The sequence below is a fragment of the Argiope bruennichi genome, chromosome 4 (assembly GCF_947563725.1).
Source record: "Argiope bruennichi chromosome 4, qqArgBrue1.1, whole genome shotgun sequence".
Lineage (NCBI taxonomy): Eukaryota > Metazoa > Arthropoda > Arachnida > Araneae > Araneidae > Argiope > Argiope bruennichi.
In genome coordinates, this window is record NC_079154.1 from 72,900,946 (window position 1) to 72,928,020 (window position 27,075).

Sequence of the window (27,075 nt, forward strand, 5' to 3'; positions counted from 1 at the left end):
CATTCACCTAAGAATGATCGATCGTGTATAAATTTTTAACCATTTTGAATAAAATATTTTTTTTCCCAATACGTTTTTTAGTACTACAGGATAAAAATATCAATTCTGAGGAAACATGAAATTCATTTTACTTGAATTTTTAATTGCAGTTTTTGATAATTCAATCTCATTTTTTCTGTTATTGACAACGAAGCATTGTTAGTATTTATCATGAGGTTTCATGGTGCATTAACCTGAGAATGATCAATTTTATATTAATAAAGTGAAAAGAAAATTTCTCTCTTTTTTTTAAAGTTGATTATTTTCTACGTATTATACAACAAAGAGGTCTTGTATTCTTTTTTGTCAAATATATTTTGAAAAAAAATGTTATCGTGTAAATATTTCTCATACAAAATACATACTTTTATGGAAGTAATTTCATGATTTTTTAAAATAAAATCATTCATTTCTACTATACAATTAGAAAAAAAACCATTAGATAAATGTATTATTCTAAGAATAATTAATTTTATATTCCTTTTACATGCTTTTTTTATTCTTTAAAAAGTATTTTGAAAAAATATAGACTTTTTTTAAAAATGTCTGTTTTAAATCTAATTTTTCAGGATGGATGGCGTAATATATTTATGGATTGCTCTGAAATATGACTTTTTTAAACTTGAATTTCTCCATTTCCTACATTGTTTACTACTTTTAAGTGTCACAAATTTTGTAACGATATTACCTTCCCCTTCTGCAGATTTTCCACCCAGTAGGAATACTAATTAATTCCCAGCCACCTGAAAGCAGTGTCAGTGTTGCTTATCGCGTCGAATTTTCGCTGTGTGAGAACAATAGATCCTTCTTTTTCCAGATTTCTGAGAAAAATTAAAATTGCCTTGTAGTATCAAAACGCAACAAATCTGTGTGGGAACTGGCAATCGTTTTTCAATTGTTTCATTAATACTACATAAAACTTACGTAAAAAAAATATTTATAATTTTTGCTTTGATAAGGTTCTAGTTGTTAAAAATTAAATGTGTCCCATCTCATGAATTTTTAAAAATTGTTTTAAACTTATTAAAACATGTTTATTACATTTAATTGTAAAATTATTTCTCGAAATTAGAGAGAAAGATTTAATTCTTGAAACAAACAAACAAAAAAAAATGTATATATTTGTATAATTTTTATATGGAGTTAATTTATTTCTTGTTCTGCTATTAAAATATTTGTATCTTTGTGTGTGTGTGTGTGTGCATTTTTAAGAATAAGTAGAACTGATTTGATTTCATAGTTTCGAAAAAATAGTATTGTTAGAATATTTTATAACCACTAATGGATTAAAATCTTAATTATTTACTCTGCAATTTTATTAATTTTTACTATACCACATTTCTTCATAGCATTCACTAAAATGTTGCGAATACTATGTTTGCTTCTCGTAACCTCCAGAAAAATAAGATTTTTATTGTAATAAAATTTTCAATTTTTTTTTCATTAATAGTCTTATTTTACTACACTATTCTGCAAGTTTATCGTAAAAGGACTTAGGCTTTGAACTTTTTACACAATTTGTTTATGGGTTAAATTTTTTGCTGCATTGCCATTAAATGAATGTATATATTCTTTTATGTTCATAAGAATAAAGAAAAGATTAATTTGATTTTACAATAAAATAATAGCTAAGTAAGATACGATGTACAACTGCATTAAAATTTAAATTATAACAAATGGTATTATACCATAAGCGACAAATTTAAGCGCATCAATCAATGTCAAGGTTAGCGGACCTTGACATTGATGGTGCGTCGTCACGAAATACCTTTCACCTCTTAAATTCAACTAAACGCCTCAAAGCGGCCGAGTCAGGTCCCTGTTGGACGGGGCAATCTCGGGCGAGTTAGGGCTCATAGAGTTATAAAAATGATAACACGAAACTTTTTTTATGGAATTCAGTAGATGGAAGTATTAATATTCATCCTCAAAATAATATAAACATATAGCAGTCATTTTATGCATTCAACTAACACATATGAAAGCTCTTGGTGGTTTGAAAACGTGCTACTAAATGATATTATAATGTACGGCTTAGTGATGCGAGCTTGCCTCTTTAGAAGGAAGCTCCATCATCGCGATCGACAATTAAATGCAGTGTATTTTTACGTAGATCAAGCAAAAAATAAAAATATACACAATATATTTTTAAATAAACTGAGCATATTTTCTCAAAAGTCAATAGTAATTTGAATATCCCAAACACTACGAATGGTATATATATGCATCCTTGTATGGAAATTACATCTACAAGTACAGATAAAATCAAATCCCTTCCAAATTCCCGAAAATAAGTGTTTTAAATTCTTAGATAACCGGAGAAAAATTACAGAAAATAAAACAAAACTTTAAGGCCAGTGGTGCCGGTAAAAAAAATATTATTTTAAAAATGATTTGAGGCAAGGTGAAAATAGAAATTTAGTTATAGTTAGAAAAATAGTTATGTACAACCGACGAAATAAACAGACTTAAGCAGTTTTAAAGCATATTTGAAATACTGTGTGGAGAGCTATTGAATGATATCAATGGACATTTATATATTTGCGTTCACAAAAAGGATATTTATTGTCAATAGTAATCAGGAATCTGAAGTATTGTGTTGATGTCTATTACGGAACTAATAAACGTGAGTGCGATGGCTAGCTTGTAAATTTGACAGACAAAATATAGCACAGATTTATACAACTTAATGCATCGTTTTCTGATTCTTTTTTCTTTTCTCTTTTATATGACAAAAAAAAGATCTCCAGTTTATTTAATTATTTTTATTACTGTTAATTCTTTCATAGTATGGGTCAACTGCGCTAAAATTAAATTAAAATAAATCAACTGCACTTTTGAAGAGACGTCTTTCATTTATAATCAACACTCATTCTTCGGAATGGTCTTTAATTCCTGAATAATACAAATTACCTCATCGTAACTGTAAAGCTATTGTCGGATATCAAAAGACAAGAGGAAGAAAATATTATTCAATAGCTTACTTGCATTTTTCTTACATACATATCATCTAGATCTTAACTGATCAAATAACGAAACAGAATTTCCAGACATTTCTTTATTTTACAGCCCTATATATACAAAAGAATAACTTGTTCTAATCTTGGTTAAATAAATAATTATTTTCACCTGTAGTAGGAGACACAACAGTCGAAGTCGAAGGGTTTTCTTGAAACTCAGTTGGTTCTCGGACTCCGAACTCGTAGGCATAGTCCAACAGTCTACCTGCAATTCGTTTCTTCTCTTCTCCTAAAAAAAAAATCTCCGCACTTTATTTCGTCGACAATCTCCGCCTCTTAATTTACATTGGTCATTTGAGCTCTCTTTCGGCCAATCGGGGTTTAGTAATATGCTCTCTCAGCGGCTCCAGTCGGTCGTGGGAAGGTCCTTTGTGTGATGCTCCTTTCATAACTGACTATTCTGGAACACTGAGTTATTATAGTCCTTTCACAATGAGAAACATTTAGCATCCAGATTTTCGGACAACCCTTTCTCTTTGAATGAATATCTCTTGGACGAGGAATTCTCACATGTGGTCTTTCACTGTAGTCGCTAATGAACAGATGCGAGTCCACCCAGGTGAAAAGATCCACCATCTGGCTATCTCGAGGAGTTTAGTAAGTAACAGCGACGACACAGCTGGCTGTAAATGTCTTATCAGTACTGGGAAACGGGGAATGTTACAATACAATAGTGAGAGCATTTATATACTCGTATATAAGAGACGAGCATAGCTCCCTTTACTAGATATTGCATAAATTTCTTAATGGTGTGTTTAATCATGATTTTAGACAATAATGTTATAAATACGAAAATAAAAAAATGCAGCCTGAAAAAGATAAATGATCAATGTGAGTGGTTTTCCCAAGACTATCTCGCATATTTTCTAATAAAGGAATTATTCCTCTCCCCCTGCAACAAATTGTGGAACTCGCATAAGGCCGCTAATGCCTTGTATGGCATTACAGAACAGTCGCTGCAAAATCTAGATATTTGGCGTGAATTTAGGATTCTTATTGAATCTGTCTTCTGCAACAAATCCTCTCCCCTGCAACAAATTGTGGAACTCGCATAAGGCCGCTAATGCCTTGTATGGCATTAGAAAACAGTCGCTGCAAAATCTAGATATTTGGAGTGAATATAGGATTCTTATTGAATCTGTCTTCTGACTCTTGTTGATTAATCTTTGACTTACTCTTAACACTCAAGAACCCTAAAATCATGTATTTTGGACGACTCTTATCTGTACGACTGAAACTAAAATTTGACACAGATCTGCATATGTAATTGCAAGATCACATACCAAATTTCATTTATTTAAGTTATTGTTTTCTTGAGTTATTGCCTTTACATAAGAAAGTACAAAATGGTCAACAATTTGATAGATTTTGTTCCGAATTTGTTACAAATATATGCTTTAAATACTGAAGCTGTGAGTCAAATTTTGTCTGTCTAGCTATTTTCGTTTTGTAGTTATCGAATTCACGTTCTCGAATTGCCGGACAGACAGACTTCCTTTGAATAGCTTACATTCAAAATTTGATAAAAAAATCTACAAATCTGATTTAAAAGCCATGCATCAAATTTTAACCGTCTAGCTCTTTTTTTTTAAGTTATCGTATTTATAGACACACATGTTTCCAAAAAAATGTACCTTTCGGAAGCATGAAAGTCTGAGAAGCAGAAATTCGTAAATTTCCCAGTTCGCATTCTACGTGTTTACAATACTTCCTTTTTGTATTCGTCGTAGACGAGAAAGTAATAATGGAAAAAAAAATCTCTAGACATTTTAAGTGCTGTTCCAAGATTTCAAAATATTTTAATATTATTAGGGGATCATTTTACAAGCAATTTAAAATCGAATGACTGCAATCATGCATATTTCTTAGTAAACTATCAGATGTTAAATCTCATTCGAGTTGAAAGAATCAGAAGTAACTAAAATAATATTTTTACCACAATACAGTCAATTAGCATACTGCACCTTCATTTCTTTTCGCCGCCGAATACCTCCGAACTTGGTAACTCTAGGATTTCCTGTAAGTAAATCGGTATATACGAAAAGATTTATTTAGAAAAAAAAGTCTCTAATTTCACATACAATACACAAAATAACGACACAATTATACAAAATACAAAAATGGAAAAAAAGGGGGGGGGAGTGTTTGGTGGAGAATATGAATTTAAGAATTTTGATGAAGTTAATATTACTTGGAGAAGGGCTTGATTGAGGAAGGAGACAATAATATTCTGGGTTTGTGTTGGGGGAAATCAAATCTTCCTTATCCGTTATCTTACAGAAATCGCTCAAGATTTCTGGTTCTCATTTTGGTCAACACTAGAAATAAATAAATTACAAAAATATTTTCTTTTTCCGCTGCAGGTTGCAAGTAAGTTAGGAAGTCAAACATATATTATTCTATGAATCACTATCTGCAACTAATTAAGAATAAAAACCCTTCGATAAGCGACTTGAAACTTTCGTACATATTGATGCAACTGTTATTTTCCACAGTGTGATTTCCCACTCCTTTTTTTTTATTGAATGAAGAGAACGGAAGGAACAGAAAACGTTTTCCTTCCGGAAAAAAAAGTCTCTCGCTGGTCTCAGAATGAATTTCGTGATGCTTGTCCCCATACCGAGTCTGGCCTTGCTGTTGTACCTCTCTCATGGAGCAGGTAAATATCTTTGAGTATCTCCTATAACATAATCTACTATGTGATAAATTGACAATTATGACCAATGCTATAATAGGCACATTAAGTTACAGCAGATAATCATTATTCTTATCATAAAAATAGGTTTTTAGGAAAAAGAATGGTACAAATAAATCGCTGGAATTTAATTTTTTGCACTCATCATGATTCATTATTTGAATAGTTGAAACAACTCATGCTTTTTTAGCAGTCTTTAGATTTTCATTTTTGTTCATATCCCGATTAAATCAAGCAGCAATTCCATTTTATATAATACATTTTTCATGTGTATCATATAACTACTCAGGGGTACAACTTTAAATCTTTATGAAAGGAATTACAACAGCGAAAAAAGGTTTAAATGATCCTTTCAGTGTCGTTAAAGGAATATTCATAAAAAAATGAAGGAAAAAATTGTTTTTAGTGTTTATATTGTAAAGTGAAACTTGGCTTTTGAGAGTTCAAATATTTCTTCTGGAAACTGTGATAAATTAGATGCTGAGTTTCAGTAAGCAACTGATTGCAAAGCCCTCTTTTTGAAATATTACAGCTTTTACAAAACAATATAAAAAAAATCCGATGCTGAATTTTCTTCAAATTAATTATTAAATTATAATAGGCTGTTAGGAAATAAATTGCGGCCAATTCATTTTATATTCAATTAAGTGCAGTTTTTGATGCTGAATCCAAAATCCACAAAATAGTAATTGGTTCCTAATTCCGTAACTTCGTCAAACTGATAATTACTGTTAATGATGTTATTGCTTGTACGACATAATTACTTAATCAAGTAACTTACTTGTATGCATTCCATTGATCCTGATTTTTTTTTATCTTAAGTGCTTCAATAAAAGTGGCAAATTTTTGCTTTTTTACCTTTTATTCTCTCATACAAATTGATATTTTATAAAAGCATTGTACTTTTATTGCGTCAGATATTTCGTATTATTCTTCAAAACATGCTATTTTATCATAGTATTAAGAAAAAATAAATATTCAATACTACCTTGGTTAATTTTTTTGTCATTTAGTCTTCCGTCTGCGCCACCTATATAACAAACATACATGCTTTAAAGTGAGTTAAAATACTACATCTGAAATAAGATCATTACCTGACTTGCACGGTACAAAAATCAATCAAGAATTCATCGGCTAACAGAATTCAATAAAATTTAAAAGGTAAAGTTACAAATATTTTAATATATTTCTTATATCAGAAAATATATAAATTTTTCCAAGTATTTAAGTTAAATTAAGATTTTAATTAAATCCTGTTGCATTTTCTTTGTCTCTTACCCCAAAATTCTTATTTTGTAAAATGTAACCTAAAATACGATGGAAGATTATTTATTCGATTATTTTTTTATCTGTCATTTTCTGTTTTGCTATATCAAGAGCAAGATTTTTTTTTTGTATTTCATTTACTTATGCTGAAAAATATTTTTATACCTAGTAAAAATAACATTTAAGTCGATGACAGGCGTATATTTATTATACAGACAGATATCCAAGTCACGTCAATATACACGTGCTTCTACTCAGAATGGTTGCTCTAAATTAAAATAAGGAATTGAAAATAATATATTATAGCAATTGCAAAGCGATTGAATCGCTCTCTTTTTCTCTTTAAATATATATATAACAAAAATTGGCGTTATAACTTATTATCGAATGACAAAAGTTGAATGTAAACAAATGGCTATACGGACGTTTTGGACAGTTTTATTGAATGCTTTTACAGTTACATTTATACACAGTTACATTGCAAACTATTATTAGAAATGATATGAACAAGACTCGCCGTATCACCAAAAACTTCATTCAGTCATAAGAGGAAAAAAAAAAAAAAAAACATGTAAAAGAAATAGAGAAATAGGCAAGCTGGAAATTGAAAATAGTTTAATTGTAAGCGTAATCTATATATTTTTATATAGAAATTAATGACCATATCTTCCAAAACTGTTAATCTCACAAGAATGGTTTTTAAATTTTTTTTCTAATAAAAAAATATTACCTTTTTAATGATAGTCAATTTCATTTCAGTACAATCATTTCTTTATGTTTAATACATTTATAATTTAATTTTATACAAAGCTGTTACTGTGTTTTTAATACTAATTACAAGACGAAATTCAAATTCAGCTGTGAAAACATTATAGCAAGTGCTTTTGATAACGTAAAATTAACATTAAAAAAATATTTTCTTTGGATATTAACTATGAAATTGGATTTTCATTCCGCTTTTATTTCGTAGTATATATATTTATTTAATTTGTATATAATAATATATTTATTATTATGAGCTAAAAATTTCTGCTTCCAGAAATATTTTAAAAATGCACTCTGTATTCAGCCAATAGTATAAAAATTCAGCTTAATAGCATAAAAAGTCAATAATCCGGCCTAACAAGCTGGTTGCCAAAGGTAGCTATTTTTAGTATGCTATTTAATGATGGTTAAAAATGGTCTACTATAAAAAATATCAATTCCCCAGAAAGAAAAAAAGGAAAACCCTGATTTCGTTAGCAGTCAATCAAACAAAAAGCTTAAAAAAACACATATTTTTTATACGTATGATGATAAAGGATGTATTTTATTTTTTATTCATCCAGATGATTTTTGTTCAATTATTAAAATTTCTTACTCATAATAATCATTATTTTATTAAAACTGATTGCTTGTTTTTTTAATTGTTTTATTTATGGAAACAAACTAGTTCTCTACTACCTATTACTATTTAAAAACGGTAGATTTCTCTTGTATTTATTTTTAGATACTGTTTATTTTATTTGAATTTTCAGAATAATTGAACTTTTACTTTTGTGTTGTCAAAGATCGTGGTGTCCATACTTTTCAAATTTAACTGTAATACAAAAGGAAAAAGAAAAATTAGATGCCATTCTTATATGTTAAATGGTTAGAGAAAATTAATCATTAAAGAATTTAGACTTAGGAATAAACAAAAAATGACCGAAATTCACATACGAATTGTTTATTTGTATTTGCAATTCAAGATAAATACAACCGAAATGATTTGGGACTGAAATTTATAGCATAAGAGAAAATAATCAGCATGTTAAGTAACTGAGATGCTAGAATAAATTGTTACATTACTGCATTCAAAACTTACAAATGTAATTTTCTCAGTTATTTTTCCATAATCATGTTTCTTTAGATGCGGACGAAAATGCCTTTAATATGTGTATTTAAAAATTTCAGACCTAAATATCTGATCATTCCCTTGTTTTAATTCATCGATCTATTCAAAGACAGGATTAAACTCAGTGAAATATAGCAAAATATTCTGTATCAAGTGTTTCATTATTTTTCTGAAATTTTTTAAAAGCAGAGAATAATAGTTGGTTTTCTTAATTAACAATATGCAAATTTTAATATTTATCTTGCTAAGAATGAGAAAAGATTTAGGTGACAGATTATAGGCTGTTAAGAAACTTAATTCCTATATGTCGTCATGAATATGAACATTAATTGATCACCTTAATCAATTTACTTAGGGATTATTTTAAAAAAATACCTCACACGGTGCATTATCAAAGCCAAACGATGGGTGTGTATATGTTACCGTTAAAGTATATAATGCAGTTATTTCATAGAATACCTAGTTATTCCATGAAATAACTGATCGTGTCCGTTAAAGTGTGTAATATGTTATTAATTTGACACTTTAACTAGTTATTCTATGAAATAACTAAGTATTCTATAAATTAACTAATGAGAGACAGTTAAAGTGTAAAATAAACAATTTATCTAAAATGAAATTAAACTAATGATAGACAATTAAAATGAAAAAGAAGCAATTTATCTAATTTATGCGGCGTATAAATGGTATTTATGGAAACGTACCATAAAATCATTTGTTACAACAAGGATTACTAAAATAACACTTGGAATTACAAAGAAAATTATTTCGAAAACAAAAACATTTTTTATTTCTAAAGCAAACAAACAAAAACATAAATGCAGTAGGGGTGGAAGGTGAATGTATTTGTCGTGCGAGATATATGATATAGATTATTTTACACTTTAACGGGCTGCAGATCGTTATTCTATGAAATAACTTGTTAAACCATGAAATACAAGAGAGTTTTACACTTTAACGGACACGATCAGTTATTTCATGGAATAACTAGGTATTCTATAAAATAACGGATTTCATACTTTAACGGTAACGTATATACGTCGTCTACACCAAAATGAAGATATGGATTGACATGTATTCACGGCGATTGCAGTTGAGTAGTTAAAACGCAACCGCAAGCATGTAACAAACAAAAAATTGCTTTCCTTGCATCACTCTCTTCCTTTCCTCTTTTGATTATTTTCTACAACCTTCAAAGCTCATTGTAGATAAGGTTGTGAAATGAATCGAAAGGGAAAATGTTTACATCCAATTGTTGAAAGTGCAATGTACAACATATCAAGAAAGATTGTTTGCTCTATTCTTGTTGCATGTGAATTATATAAGAAAAGTCTTATTAGAATGTCGATGGTTTCATTATTCTATCTTACTATATCATTGCATCTTTGGTGGCTTCATTTATTATTAACGAGAGTTTTCCTTATAATGAGAGTATGAATTATATTTGACTATAGATTATCATGTAAGAAGATATAACAGATTTTTTCCCTTTCATTGGAAAAAGAATGATAAACCCTTTCTCTATTTTTGCAACAAGATCTAAGATTTAAGAATATTTTCTAGCATATAAGAGAAAGATAGCTATTATTTGATTGTAAAAGACAAATAATCTTAATATTTGTATATATGTCTGAATTTTACTACTTAGGAACATATCGTGGAACAAACAAAATGGATTTGTATCATGTTTTATATGAATAATCAAAGTTAAACAAATATCGTTATGAATTCTCATATACGCAGTATAGAGAAAGTATAGAAATCGTAAAAAAAAAAGAAAAAAAAAAATCAATTTTAGATTTTGACGAATCTCCACGTTTTAGACCTCATTGAATTCAAAAAACACATTTTTTAGAAAATGTTCGTCAGTCTGAAAGCGACAAAATTATTTCAACAACGCTTTGAGCTAGACGGTTGAAATTTGGTATGCGGTCTTTAACAAAAACATCAAATTTACCTATTTCTATCAAATTTTGAGTAAAATCTTCTCAGAGAAAGTCCTTCTGTCTGTTCGAACACGATAATTACAAAATAAAAGAGCTAAATAGATAGAAATCAGTACACAGATTTAACATCTATAGTGTAGACATCTGCCAAATTTTGAGCCAGATTCAACTGCTGGTTGACTGTGTGTCAGTCTGTACTATCAGAAACATGTAAACACGATAATTCAAAAACTCAGTGATTTTAATATATCAAATTTGGTATGGGATTTTGTGACTATATTTGTAATTTTGGGCCAAATTTAAATTATTGGCAAAAATGTGTCTAAAACACAAATTTGATTTTCGGATATTATTAACCTCATGATAAAATTAATCGCTAAATAACTCGCCAAGGATGACACGACAGATTCAGTAAAAATGCTAAATACACGCCAAAAGTTAATATTTCGTAACTAATGTACGTCAATGCATGTAAGGCGTTTTTTGGCATGACAAATTTATTAGAGATTATGCGAGAAAGTTTTGAAGTGACTACTTCCGCTGGTTTATTATTATAATCATGCTGGTTAATATTTTTGATTTTAAACATAATTAACATATTATGTTAGAAAAATTTACGGCATTTATTGTACGTATAAAAAGTAATGTAAGTTTTAAAAAACTGCTTTATAAATCGTGTTGGACAAATAAAAGAGCCTTTAATTATTTTTTTTTACTTGCCTCTTATTGCTCGATACATTTAATACATAATATTCTTATTATATTCGCTTTCATACCTCCCCTCTACAGTTGCAGCTGATGGGCAATGGAGCGAATGGTCAGACTGGACTTCGTGCTCTGTCTCTTGCGGACGTGGAATAAGAAAGAGATTCCGTGCTTGTAATCCTGCACCTGGAGTGGGCAGTCGATGGTGCCAAGGAAAATACTTACAGACTGAAAACTGTGACACAACTGTTGCATGTCCAGGTAAATACAAAAATTGATTAAAACAAGTCAAAATCTACTATAATACTATAATGGAACTATAGAAATGAAATCTTATAGGTAGAGGTCTGTTTTGTTGTTTCTTGTAAGCCATTATGATGACCTTCTGTTGCACTAACATGTAATGAATTTCTAGGCATAATAATCTTTGTTAGCATTTAAGATGTCCTTGTCAAAAGAAACTATGCCATAATGCAATGATTCTTTAAGCATATTATTATAAGTAGGGATTAAAGGCATATTGAAAGAAACCGCGTCTTCAAAGCAATCATGCAATAAATGATATTTTTTTATGGTCACAGAATGCTGACTTCATAGACTTTTCAGATCTTGGAACGATCTTTTTCAAGAAAAAAAAAGTGTAATATTGTTCAATCTTAAAAAGCTACATAGTAGTTAAATCCAGTCATTCACAATCATTCCATACTTTGCCAAAGGAATGCTAAATTTCACGTCAGCCTCGCTCGGCCTAATCCCCTTGGAAAATGCCTTGCTGGAGTCCATGGCAAACCTAGCCCTACAAGTCCCAAGTCTTTCTGTCCTCATCTGCATTCACCATACACGCATTTCAAATGGTATGATGAAAATTTGTTTGGATTAAGTGCCAAAATTCCACTCCACGATATTGATTACTGATTTGAGATTTCGCCACTACATTGGAGTAGCGTGGAATGTTCTTGGATATCCAGTTTTACGAATGAAAAGAAGACATCAGAATCGTCTGCAACGAGATTCACATTGCATCATCACAAGGCCAGATTATAATATGTACACGTGACATCTGAGAATATAATTTTTCGTGGATTATTTATCCTGCATGACTAATCTCAAATATTTTACCAGCTTTTATTTGTGTCATGAAAACAATGATGGCTACAATGTCGTGAAACAAATGGATCATTTATTGAATGATTTGTATATATATTGAAGGAATCCAAGGATTAAAGTTTCTTACCACAGACTTTCATTTCATTGGAGCTTAAATCTAGAGGATCATGATTATCTAGAGGATAAGTTTTGACTGTCTTTTGTATTTTTTTAGAGCCGTTATCTGTAAATGAGACTTGCTTATTGCTTATAAGCTATCCGCAACATATCGAATTTCTGGGATCTGACCCTTATTCGTTGATCGCAATCTGGGCAATCGAGTCGTTATCATGATTTTTATACTCATTATCCACCAGCTTGAATGAACGAGCATACACGATATCGAAGTTAGCGACGAACTTCATTTTTGTCACCACTAATGAATGGTTAAGGAGTTTTCAGCATTCACATAACAAGACGCCATGCTCTCTTAAAATTCTTCACATCCGAAAATGGGGTTTGTTAATTTGTAGGTAGCATTTTTTGATGAAACCCGGGAACGAACCAGGGACCTTTAGATTCCTTTAGACCCTTAGATTGAAGTGTTTCTAAAGCTGAGTGTAGACCGTTATATAACGGTTATTGCATTTGACCGGTTTCAAGCGCGGAACTGGCATTAGTTTCAGGTGGATTGTTAGAACCCCTAGATCAAATTTAACATTAAGTAAAGATAAGAATGAGGGGAAAAAAATACAAGTAGCAGCAGAACTTACTAGACTGTTTTCGGAAAAAATGGGTAAAGAAATATTTACTTCAAATGCGATCTTTTCATCAAGTGCGAAACCAGGGCAGTCTCGTTAATGTCCAAATTGACGATATCGTGCTCTTGCAAGAAGACGTCCAACCACAGCACATGTGGAATAAGGCCAGAGTGATCGGCCTACATCCGGGACAGGACGGGAAGGTAAGATCCAGCGAATTGAGAGCTAATGATCGAAAATAATCCGCCCGTCCTCTCTGGTCAGACCCCGCGAGGTTGACCAGGCTGGGGAGAATGTTGGGAACGAGATTGCATAGGGTTATCATATTGTATTGATGATTCAACCTCAATATGGCATAAGACACTGGATGAATATTAATACTGTACATCTCATTTTAAATCTGATATATTGTAACTTTTAGTTATTATTTAAATAATGGCAGTATAAAGTTAAGTTTTTAAAGCAATGTAAATAGCCATAATTAATATCTTCAAGCAAATAAAAGAATGAGTTCAAAGACATCATTTAGCACAAATAATACCAAATTACAGTGTCAACAGAAATATATTTATAATAATAAAATTTTATTGTAAAAAATAAAAATATATTTACAATAGTATAAATGAAAGCATTATAAAAAGTTATATATATATATATATATATATATATATATATATATTATTTTAAATTATACTTCAGCAATGCTGATAGAGAATTTTGATTGATTAGTTATACTACAAATTGGCGAATTCTATCCAATTGTTGAGATTGGAGGTTTTGTCATATTTCACTATGTAATATAATTCAAAATGAAGAGGAGAGATTAGGTCGTGGCCATCGAGAATCAGAAGTTCATCACGAAAATGTTTAGGGTTATTAGAAAATGATAAAGAAGGCTGCTACATTAAGCGACTTTCGCAAACAAAAAGTTACAACTTGGCGCGAATGTCCTCCATGTGCTCTTCTCCTGTCTGGCCAATAAAGAGCAGTGCCTTAAGAAATTATCGCTCGAAGAAGCACAAAGAAGAAAAAGGGAATGAAAGCGAACCTGAGGGCGAGAGGTATCAAAAGTTATGTATTTTTTTTTTTAATTTTCAATTTTTCTACAAGGAAAAAAAAAGTTTTGGAGCTCCAAACAATTTTGTGATGGGGGGGGGGGGGAGATATCGCTTTTCTAAAAATTAACGATCATTCCAAATAGTTGAAACCGTATTTTTGCAAACAAAAAGAATTTCTGGCCTCGAGATAAAGTTTTGGAGCTGGACTAATTTTGAGACGAAAAACAACAACAACTCCGTTTTTCTAAATATCGGCGCATACGTAATCCGATAGTCAAGTGATTGTTTCCAACCGGTTTAAAACTTCTTAATGAATAAAATTAATTAAGACAAACAATGACTTAAAATAATAATGTTCTCACATGATAACTTGAAATTTGCGATAGCAGATTTCAATTTTCTTTCTTTCTTTTTCTTCTTTTTTTTACTGTTTTACTGTTTTCCTAATTTTTGTTTTCAATCTGACTTGTTACAGTGAATGGTGGCTGGAGCGAATGGAACAAGTGGTCATCGTGCTCTGCTACGTGTGGGCAGGGCATCACCAACCGATATAGATCCTGCAGCAACCCTATACCGATGAATGGAGGAAGACCCTGTGAAGGTGCCCCTCAGGAGTCAGATATGTGTTTCGCCATTAAAGAATGTCCACGTCAGTGTTACTACTTATTTTTGTCACGCTAATTTGATTATTGAAATTAAAGCATTTCTGTGAGAAAAAAAAAGTTAACTTCCATCTTTGGAGTAATTTAAAATATAATTATTTAAGTAGATCCACGTTCTTGAACCATTTAATTACTGTGCATGTGCGTCATATGGGTATCAAATTATTTCTTCTTAAATTAATAATCTGAAATCGTTCAAAGATGCAAATATTCAACGAAAAGGTTACACATTATTCAAAAACATTTCACGTATTCTATGGAAACAATTGAATCTATATGATTCCAAAATGAACAGTATCATTTAATTAGGCAATAAAAAATGGAAAATAGTTAAGGACTAATGAATTTGGGAGAATGGATTAATTGATTCAGTAACTTTTAAATGATAAATATCCTAAAACAATTATTAGTGGTATTGGCTTATTTCAACAACGCTGAATATCGATTCGAAAACAATGTTGAGGTATAGATAAATTCTTTAATCAACTTTATAAAGAAGAGAAGTATGAAAAAATGCAGAAATTTAATGGATTAAGTGATTCAGTAACTTTTAAATGATAAATATCCTAAAATAATTATTAGTGATACTGGCTTATTGCAACAACGCTGAATGTCGATTCGAAAACGATATAGAGGTATAGATCAATTCTTTAATCAACTTTATAAAAAGGAGAAGTTTGAAAAAATGCAGAAATATAATTATGCAAGTTTGTTTTATAGATTTTTGCGAACAAAATTAAAGTACATTTATTAACTTCTGCTCTCAATACCATTACACTTCTCCTTTTCTTCAAAGAATTGGCCTACATTTTTAACACATAGACGTGCCATTTTTTTACATTTGATAGACGCAGTATTCAAAAATTCTTCTTCTAAAACTCTTTTAAAGAATGATATAATCGCAATCAGAATTCCTGTATTCACCGTAAATTTCTAACCACACAATATGTTTCGAAGTCAGGAAAAGTCATAAGTCAAATGGGGGGAAATCTGGATTATTGTTTCATTTTCATATTCTGTACTTGAAAAACGTAGAGTATGGAAATCAACATTTTTCATTTGCTTGGCAACTGAGAAGAATGGACGTAATATGATTAGCACGTTATTATGATAACTAAACGAGTTGAACCACTCGCCTATATTGTTATCGGTTCATCGGATAATAGCACGTCTAGTAACATTTATTTTAGGATAGTCGTCCCATAAAGCATCTCAATTTCTTTTAGAGTCCAAACAATTAATTTAACCTTCGAATTCAAAACACTTATTATAGTAATATTCTCTAATACGTAAACCTCGGTGCTTCACAGAATGCTTTGAAACAGTGAATAAATTTTGGAGATTGATTCTTATTTTAAACTATATTCCTATATTCCTTATTGTTTTTGATTCATTATGATTGCATAACGTTTTTAATTTATTATGAATGTTTAATTAATGTATATACTCTCTATAGAAGAAACTGTCCTATAAAAATATTTATTTCAAAAAATCTGCATTCCATCTATGTTTTAATGTGTAATTTAAAGAGTGTATGATACAATTATATATCTAATATGTGCAGGTGATGGAGGATGGTCAAATTGGAGTCGATGGTCGTCATGTTCAGTGACATGTGGTCCAGGAGGTACCATTAATAGGTACAGATCTTGTAATAACCCTCCTCCTATGGCAGAGGGGAAACCTTGCGAAGGTCCAAAGCAACAGACAAGGCATTGCAGAGCATCTCGACCATGTCCAGGTGAGTTTTGACTAACTGGTGATTCAAATGTGTTTGTCTTCTAGAATTATCTTGCTTTCACTATATTAAGTCAATGAATCACATGCCCCCAAAACAGACTGTGTCCAAAATTGGAGACATGTTTTCCTACATCGTATATCTTTTCTTCTCACATCTTGGCTAGACAATTGTGGCAAATCTTATGAATAATAAAACATATTCTTTTAGCAATTTTTAAAAGTGCACTAATTATAGGGAGCAGTTCGGAAAAAAAACTGCCTGGATATATTAAAACATTGCTTTGATATTAAGAATGTGTCAAACAAGTAGCAAAAAAAAAAAAAAAAAAAAAAAAAAAAAGGAGAAGAGAGATAAGGTATGGTACAACCTAAGAATATAGACTGTAATGTTATGGGTTTTATTTGATTATGCTCTTTATGAATACTGTTCAAAAGCTTGCAGACTGGTATGCACTTTTGCGATGAATCCCTTGCTGGCATCGAGGTGGTTGTTGATGGATTTTTTTTCTGGTTTTCATTTAAACTATACACAACTGTGAACCAGATTCCCCTGTAAATTTTCCATGAAGGAGACGACTCTTATATGCTGGAATTCAATTTCCTGCCTCAGTCACTATTTAGGTTCTAACAAGATTGCTTTGATCAAGAAGAGATGTCACACTTTTTACTGTCATGAGTTTTTTATGCTTCCGCTTGAATAAATACAATAGAGCAAGTAAAACTAGAATCGTCATTAACTATTTGATATCTTTTTTCTTTTGATTTTCCCTTAGTGAATGGACAATGGTCAGAGTGGACTGAGTGGAGTGAGTGTTCGGTATCTTGCGGCAGAGGTGAGAGAGTAAGAGGACGAGCGTGTAATCAACCTGCTCCCCAGCATGGCGGACTCGATTGCGACGAAACAGAGGCTGGCGAATTGCAAATTCTAAGTTGCACAGCAACAATCCTTAACTGCCCAGGTAAGTTTTTCAATCTAGCCAACTTCTTCACGGAGCGACAGAAAAGCATTGCCGTAATTGCGATGTGTTCCTAAATAGCTTAACTGACATGCCACAACAATGTTTAGCATTCTAATGAACTTATAATTTGAATAAATATTTAAAAAATGATCTTGTAATAATTTTTCAAAGTTTGATGCAAGAGACAGTGTCCCCATAAGCTCCCAGTAGAAAAGCTCATAAAATTCTAATGTAATGATCTTATTCAATATTATTTCCACGTAGAAGATAGAGCTTATGGAGAGATGGACAAACTCCCCATAAGATCCCAGTAGAATAAGATAATAAAATCCTCATGTGATGATCTTATTCAAGGTTATATACATTTAGAAGACAAAGCTTATGGGGAGAAGGATAGAGTCCCCATAAACTCCCAGTAGAAAAACTCATAAAATTCTCATGTAATGATCTTATTCAAGATTATTTCCAAGTAGAAGATAGAGCTTATGGAGAGACGAACAAACTCCCCATAAGATCCCAGTAGAATAAGATAATAAAATCCTCATGTGATGATCTTATTCAAGGTTATATACATTTAGAAGATAGAGCTTATGGGGAGACGGACAGAGTCCCCATAAGCTCCCAGTAGAAAAGATCATAAAATTCTCATGTAATGATCTTATTCAAGATTGTTTACACGTAGATGATAGAGCTTATGGAGAGACGGACAAACTCCCCATAATATCCCAGTAGAATAAGATAATAAAACATGTGATGATCTTATTCAAAATTATAACCACGTCTCGCATTTTCTGTTGTCATTTCTCGGCGTCATTATCTTTCAAGTTTTGGGTGTTTGGAATAAATTCGCCAACAAAATGTGTTGCCTCATAGTCGTTTCTTGCCTTCTGCACCAATTCCCTTGTATCATTCTTATAATTAGAATTCTTTCTTTTCTCTTTATTAATATTTGTTCATTTACTCATTTGCAATGGTTATCTTCTCTAATTAATCTTATACCGTCCGCACATCGAATAATTAAATCCTTTTGTTTGGATCTCTGGGACTGGTTCAGATCATTTTAGTTATCATTAGATCTGATACTTTTCAAGGAACATCAAGTTATGTCGCTGGACGACAGGGAGAAAACATTAATTTGCAACTCTTACATATTTCTTCAGAGTTCAGAAAGAACGCAAAGTTCACATAATTTTTAACGGTTCTTGAAAATTCTTAAACATTCCACCATCTTCCATCATTTAATTTTCAAACAATTAAATACTAAACATTTAGATTGTTTGTATTTGTCATTTTTCAGCAAAAATAACCGAGTGTTCATTTTTTACTGATTTTTGTTTGATTTTGATTTGTTACTTCATTTGAAATTATACTTCTGATCCATATGCCAGTTATTAATTTTTAACACTATAACTTTTATAAGCAAGTATAGTATCTGTAAATTGTACTATGAGATCATACTTCATGAAAAATATCATCCAGATGTTCTACAAGGCCGATCATTAGATATAGATCTACCTAATTTGTCACGTACTTATTTCTTGTGGTTCTTTTTTTTTTCTTTCTTTTTTTTTTGTCTCTCTGAGAGGAAGGATTCCGAATTTAGTTTTTAATTAAAAATTAATAAAAATTTGAACGTTTCTTATTCATTAATTTCGGGCCATATCATCGTAGAAAAATTTTCTTCATGCAATTTTAAATTTAAAAAAAAGTGATTTTTTCTGCGATATCAGTTTTATTCACTAATTTCAGTAAATATTTCAAATATTTTTCCTATAAAATATTTATATAACCTTTAAAATAATATCTACTGTACTACTGTAATAATATCTACATTATTTAAACAATATTATACTTTCTACGATTTTGAAACAGAAAATAATTGTTAACGGATCTTTTTGTTGGAGGAAAGAGCGATTTTTCCGCTTTGTATTTCCTCCCTAATTTTAATAATTCAATGTTTTAAAGCCCATTAGAATTTTGTGATGCAAAAAAATTATTCAATTTTTATGTAGATTATAATTTTTTTTATTTATTCATTTATTTATTTCTGTTTGCAGTGGATGGAAGTTGGTCCGAATGGAGTGATTGGGGTTCTTGCCATTCCCCAGATTGCAGTGGATCAAAAGAATTTTCAATATCCATGCGCCAGCGCTCTTGCAACAACCCATTACCCAAACACAAAGGATCCATGTGTCAAGGAGTCTTTTTAGATGCAGGGTTCTGTAATCAACCCATCAACTGCGTCGGTCAGTTGTTTTCTATAGATGATCTTTTGAAAGTTGAAGATAGATTCATATTTCAATATTCTTAATGAAATTTAATACAAGTAATTCACAATTAATTCGCAAAAATGATAACTTGTTAAATGCCTCATTCATAACTTTTACATTTAACTTAAATAGCTAAATAAGTAATTTACGATAACTTTTGTATTTTACATACATTAATAAGATAAATACATAAACCACCAATAACATTGTTGTAAATAAATAATGAGATTTCTAAAAAAATTCTTTTTTTCATTTTCACTTAAATTCTATTGCTGCAACATTACTTAATGTTTAATCAGATTTTTTGTGTCAAACAATTGATGAAACAAAGTTTGTGAACGGAAATTATAGGTTTCCAGTCCAGATTCTCCTTACAAATGTGTAATTGATGCTAACATAATGAAATTTAAGATCAGCAAATTTGTATTTTTCTTAGTTTACGCAGCCATATGAAATGAGTAAAAAAAAATTATTAATTCGCATTTTAAATATGCTTAATTTGCTTTAAGCTATTGGTTACCAGTACTGACTTGTGACTAGTGTCTTGATTAGGTCATAGGGGCACTAAATATATATGATTTTTATATTTTTGCTTCAATTTCATATTTGACGATCACAATTCGAATTCGCGAACTCCTCTGTCTAGATTTATTGATGCAGAAGAGAATTGGATTCATTTATATGTGGTGTGACGTCTCTTAAAAGCAAATAATAGTCAACAAACTTTTAGTGCATTATGTTTTAATAAATAATTAATTGCACACATCATAGGTACACATATATAAAGTTATTTCAGCATTAAATGGACTGTTTGTTAACAGATTTCTGAGGCCATATTCCACGAAACACATCACACACACATCGTCTTACCACATAATACCACTCATCCTCACGTCACTCCACCACAGCTTCTCTCGTTCTCGTCTTTTTTTTCTTTTCTTTTTTTTTTTGAGCTCGTACATAGAGGGCGCTAGTCAGTACAGTAGCATTTCTTTAAAAGAAAAATGTAACTATACAGAATTAATCGAGTTTTGGTTGTCAATAAAAAAACTACACATTCCTGAGTGATGAAATTTGAAGAACTTTCATTCCATTTCCTGTTTCTAATTTGTGTAGCTGGGTTTTTGTCATAAATCAAAACATCACATGGAAAAGGAAATGATGATAGATGTTTTTGTTCAGCTTAATTTCTTGATATGAGATAATGCGTAATGGTTAGTAAACTTACTATTCAGCTTTGTGGAATAAACTTTTAAATGACTGAAATGTATTTTATTTTTTACATAACTTATACAAAAATTATCGATTATTTTGCAAAAAAAAAAAAAAAAAAGAGTTTTACGTTGGGCATCAGAAATGCTAACACTGCTTTACACATATCCATAAGATATTTGTAACACCGGGAAAAAACCCTACACATTTTAAAGAACATTTCTATACACTTTCCTAGTTTCGGTTTGAATGTTTTGTTATATTTTTTAGCAAGACAGGGATCCAATGGACAGGAAATAGAATCGAGTTGTCAAAAGTTACAAATTAAAAAAAAAAAGATATCTGATTTGCTTCGATAGCTTTTTGAGATATCTTTAATTTTTACTTATTATTTTCTGCGAAGTATTATTCCAGAAGAGTACAATAGACTTTTATAAAAGCTGGCCCCTTTTGCGCAAACATAGTCACTGGCTTCTTTGGAATCTTGTTACCAACCGACAATCTAAAGTAAAGACTTACTCATTCGCAGCTCTTTGATACAATGGATACTATCTTTTCCCCCATTTTTTATGTACGCATATCTTTTTTATAAATACGTTAGACAATTGATGGCGAAACTTTAAATACAATATTGAAAATATGTCTTAATATTATATAATGCTGTGCAATATAAATGTGCTACCACGGTATATTGGGGCAGTGGTCGTCCTTTGAGCATATCGAGTTTCAAGAAACAATCGTCAAAGAAAAAGGAATGGATTAAATTTACATAAATTCCGAAGGTGACATATAATTTCGGTTTACGAAGATTTCGCCATGTGAATGATCATTGGAAGCAAAGTAAGTTCGTGAATTGAAATTAGACTATATATATGTATTATTAATGATATTATTATCATGTGATTTTCTTTTTCCAGTGGATGGCAGCTGGGGCGAGTGGTCTCCATGGTCTTGTAGAAAGTTAGTGGCTTCAAGAAAGCGCGTTTGTGATTCTCCACCTCCTTCAAACGGAGGAAAGAAATGTCCAGGAAAGAATGTACAGATACACGTCAGAGGTGAAGAAGATGAGGAATATCGTAAGTTTTGTTTTCAGAAAGTTTTGCAGCACCTGTAAATAATAGATGGGCGATGTGTAAATGAAACAGATGGTATCAGTTAGAAAAATTGAATTACTTTCCAGTAATTGTTCTCATTTTGAAGCTGTTACTTCCCTATTTATATTTTTTGATACTATTGACTGCTTTTTTCTTCCGTAGATTTTCACTTTTTCATATACGAAGTAAACAAAGTATTGTAATCGTCAAAAATTTCGAATCTTGTTTTGTCCAAGTTCAAACTTTCCTTAATCAGAAAAAACACATTTTTGAAATTATGTTTGATTATACATCTAGTTATGAAGATGACAACTGACAACTAGTTGGTTCTCGGGGATTATTGGTTATATTTGTTTTCCGAAATATCATTTAGATATAACTTCATGCCAATGATTCCGCAAAATTGTTGGCACTAAATCTATGTTTTTTTTTTACTGTTTTAACCTTAGTTCTATTTATTATGTACATGACCATTTCTAATAGGGACAATATTATTATATCATATATTTTCCTATTATTTTCCAAATTTCGTGTTATTTGTAACTTCACTTCCAAATAAGTTTTCTTAAACTAAGCAGGTATTAAATATAATTTTTCTTTTTTTAAGTTTTTACAGTGGGAATAAATGCGTAATTAAATATTTGAGGAAAAAATGAAAACGTTTTGAATTTCAAGACAACAATGTAATTTATTAATTAGAATTTTTTTTAAAAAAAAATTACCACATTTCCCTAAAAATTTAAGAAAATTTTTCATATTTTCAAACGGCGTAAGTTTTATTTTTGTGCAGTAATATAATTTGTACAATTAGTTTCTAATTAATTAAAATCTAAAAAAATCGCTCAGAGATGCACATTCCCATCCTACAAAGTATATATGTTCCAAATTAAGTAGATGTAAGTCAAACGGTCTGGTCTGTAGTGTACCAACACACACTTCCCATTTATCTTTATTATTAATAGATTAATATTTAGTTTGAACATACGACACTTTGCAAATTACATAAGCATCGATAAATGTTTATATTTGTAATTAATTTGCAAAAGATTTTTAATTTTGCCCTGCTGAGTTTTCGGGAAATATAGCATTAATATGCAGAATATATGTTTTCATTTCTTTTAGATGAGTAGAGTAAAGTGACGTATCCATCTTTTGTGAAGGGTTTCTGAGTGCTTAAATTTTCATAAAAATCAGACCATTTTAATAAAGTTTAATTAAGTAACTATTAAAGTTCATCATTCATTTAGAATGTAATATCAATTTTTTTAAAATTTCTATAAGATAAATAATTTTGTTTTGTGAACTTATCTATTTATGAACATTTTTCAGAAACGAATAAAATTCGTTAACTAAGAGTTTCATAAAAAGTCGCAATTAATAAATATGCTTATATATAGATGTTACAAGGTTTAATAATTTATTTTAATATTTAATTTTCAATTTATTTCTATGAAATTTCTAGTTCAATTTCTTTTCTATAGGTGAAGCATGTGGTGGCAAGTTCCCATCAGACGATGAGGTGAGTATATATATATATATATATATATATATATATATATATATATATATATATATATATATATATGTGTGTGTGTGTGTGTGTGTGTGTGTGTGTGTGTGTGTGTGTAATGATATTTTAAACTTTTAATTTAATCCAAATTAATTAATTTTCAAGATTTTATCTTGATTTAGCCCATCTTAACTTCATTCTAAAATATTCTCTTATTTCGTGATCCAATTCCAATTTCGGTTTAATTAATTCCTCTGTAAAAATAATGCGCCATCAGTACTACGTAACAAAAGAAAGTGATATCTTCGGTTGCCCCTGAAAAGGTGTCAAAGGTCACCCACCACGTGTATTGAATTGGCGCCTGGCCAGAAATTCTATGTTATATAAGACTAGTGATCATTTGTTCGTCCCTTTTCTTACTTCTGTGTTTGTGCCGCGCTGCGTCTTCTTGTTAATAATTATGCTTTCCCGAAATGGATATTAAAACGAAATTAAAAATACCAAGTCTCTTCACTGCTTCCAACCTGCATTCTACTTAAACCAAAATAATATTACACACACTATCTCTCTCTCTCTCTCACAAACACACACATATATATTTTGGAAATTTCATAAATGAGAATACTATATTACATTACACAATATTCTCATTCACAATACTTTTTATTCTCTTTTCAGTTTAGACAGTGATATCTTGGAGCATGATTTTCCAATCCTTTTTTCTTGAATTTTTTTCCAATCCCCTTGAATAATTATTTTATTTTTGTGTACCCAACAGTTTATAATTCAAAGAAATTTTTATTTATAATGTTAATGGCTTAGTTTAGATAAAGTCGCATGATTCGAATTAATTCAATAATATTTGTATGATATATATTTTTAAATATTTTATTCCATTTTTTAATTTTAATGGCAAAATAAATGAGAATGGCTTTGAAATAATTACGCATTAACCGATGGTGAAAGGAAGCAAGTATTCATCTGATATTTGCCTATTCAAATAGAAAAGAAAATCCAGTGCCATTATAGGCCCGAATTTTATAAAATTAGGTTGAAATGAAGACAAATAAAATCATGTCAAGAGTTGCGTCAAGCTGAAGTTTCACTTTGTACGTATGAGATACGAATTCTCTGTTCACAAGTTCTGCGCTCAGGAAAAATATTAAATATTTTATTGCTTTCATATTGAAAACTGAAAAGAAAAAAATTACAACTTTGATTTTATTGTCGCATATCTTTTTTGTTTTCCTTCGTCATCATTATTACTTTGATGCACTCCTAAAAACAGGCTCACCTCAGTTGGGACTATTTTAGGACATCGGAGTTTAATGTCACTATGACTCTTTTGAGGCCTCTAGGCAGATGGGAAAGAAGAAATTTCCTTTTTTTCAGAAAAATTTCTATATCTATGCAATCTGAAAATTATATGAAAAATTTCAAGGACAATCAAAACTATCGTGAAATGTGATTTTTTTTTTTGACATTCTTCGTGGTATTCGATTGCCATGGCAACTTGTGATAAAAGATTCGACGCTGGACGATTACAGATTTGATACCCGCTATCTTTCATTGGTTTCTGGCTGATGAATCATTCGAAATTACAAACAGGGTCATGTGTCATTAAGCTTCCATTGATTGTGTATGTAATTTCAGTAGAAGGGGATGCTAACATGCTCCTTGACTGCAAAATTGGAAGGCTTTTCTAAAGCTGTATGTCTAGCTAGAAAATGAATAAACCACACATTTTATAACATAGTAAAGGTATTGTAAGGAGGTTACGAGTTTAAATTGGACTCTTTGCTTTTAATTATACAATTTAGCCATTTTTTTAAAGTAAAATTGTACAGAATAATTCTTTTTTTAGAACATGACCGCTTTTAATAAAAAAAATATTTAATCAAATATATGTTTAAAGGATATACACAAGAAAAAGTGTTAAAAAGAAAGTAACAGAGTAGCAAATTATTATTATTATTTTAATATTATAAACGAATCGTGCTGAAAGATCTTATAAGCAAGTGTGGAAAAAAACTTCTTTAGATTCTTGACTCTGAGCTGAAATGCTATTGCAAATGCCAGAAAAATCAGTCATGCTTTCACAAGTTTTAGCCCACCAAAATAAAATTACCTAAAAATAAAGGCGTGGAAGCGATAATGAAACAAATAGGTAATGAGTATATTTTTGCAAAATGAGCTGCAACTTTAAAATACAGTACTAATAATGTCTATATTTTCTTATAGAACCAGTTTACCAGATAAGCTTTGAATGTAGTCTCTACATGATTCTCATTTGACTCAATAGGATAAATCTTGAGTAGAAGGAAAAATCGTTTTAATTAAATGACACATCCTATTTAGAATATTTCTTATTACTTCAAATTCATATAAGAATTTAGAAGGTATCTAGATGCTTAATCATATTTAAATGATTACCTTCTTTTTTAAAGTAATTTCTACTTCGACTTAAATACATATATAAATATAAAAAATTCTGTAAAAAACACGATCTAGATCAGTCACTATATAACATTCCGGGTTAAGATTAATTAATTTTGAATTGCAAAATATATTTTTAATTCCTTCGTCATTATATCATTGGCTTTCAGCACATGCATAAGATCTTTCTCTCTTTTTTTTAAACAGGATTTAGAAGGAGGATCTGGCATTGGTCAGGGAAGCGGCGACGGCATTGCTGATGATGGCTAAAAAAAATCGTCTTAACATCAAATGGCAGAAGATATTAAAGATTCAAATTTTGATTTGTATACAATAAAATATGTAAAAATTTAAAAAGCATTGTAAATAGTTTTAATGAAAATGAGCCTTATTGATTAATTGTGGCAATTTTTTTATATATGATACATTCACTGAAATACTCCATTAAAATATCATCATAGTATTGACATATCAGTTTTACTATTTCACGAAGACCCCCAGGGCACCTCGAAACGAGGATGAGATGCTTCCGGTATGGCGGTTGGATCTCCCCAGCCTGGGGGATACACAAAAATGCGGAGGATCTGGCTTCTCCCATCGATGACGGGACGTACTTCTTTCGGGAAGGATTGTACCGTGGCCGGTGTTGGCTCTTAGGACTCAACCACAGTTCCGGCAAGTGTTGCTATTTCGGCGGTCCGGTCATTCAGTATTTTTATCCGTGTGCCTTCGGGCGGGTC

The 27,075-nt window shown here is 30.6% G+C and overlaps 1 protein-coding gene across 1 annotated transcript; it reads left to right on the top strand.

Moving 5' to 3' along the window:
• The first annotated feature begins 5,565 nt into the window (after nt 1–5,565).
• Nucleotides 5,566–26,734, top strand: LOC129966978 (hemicentin-1-like). Its single transcript, XM_056081602.1, has 9 exons — nt 5,566–5,718; nt 11,632–11,808; nt 14,928–15,101; nt 16,679–16,855; nt 17,628–17,813; nt 19,871–20,059; nt 22,213–22,371; nt 23,871–23,908; nt 26,543–26,734. The coding sequence occupies exons 1-9, from the start codon at nt 5,652–5,654 to the stop codon at nt 26,603–26,605; spliced, it is 1,230 nt and encodes a 409-aa protein (XP_055937577.1). The 5' UTR covers nt 5,566–5,651; the 3' UTR covers nt 26,606–26,734.
• The last annotated feature ends 341 nt before the right edge of the window (nt 26,735–27,075 follow it).

Coding starts and splice junctions, on each gene's coding strand:
- LOC129966978 (XM_056081602.1), top strand. CDS start 5,652: ATGAATTTCGTGATGCTTGTCCCCATACCGAGTCTGGCCTTGCTGTTG. Junction 11,809..14,927: donor CACAACTGTTGCATGTCCAG/GTAAATACAAAA, acceptor GACTTGTTACAG/TGAATGGTGGCTGGAGCGAA. Junction 23,909..26,542: donor AGTTCCCATCAGACGATGAG/GTGAGTATATAT, acceptor TTTTTTAAACAG/GATTTAGAAGGAGGATCTGG.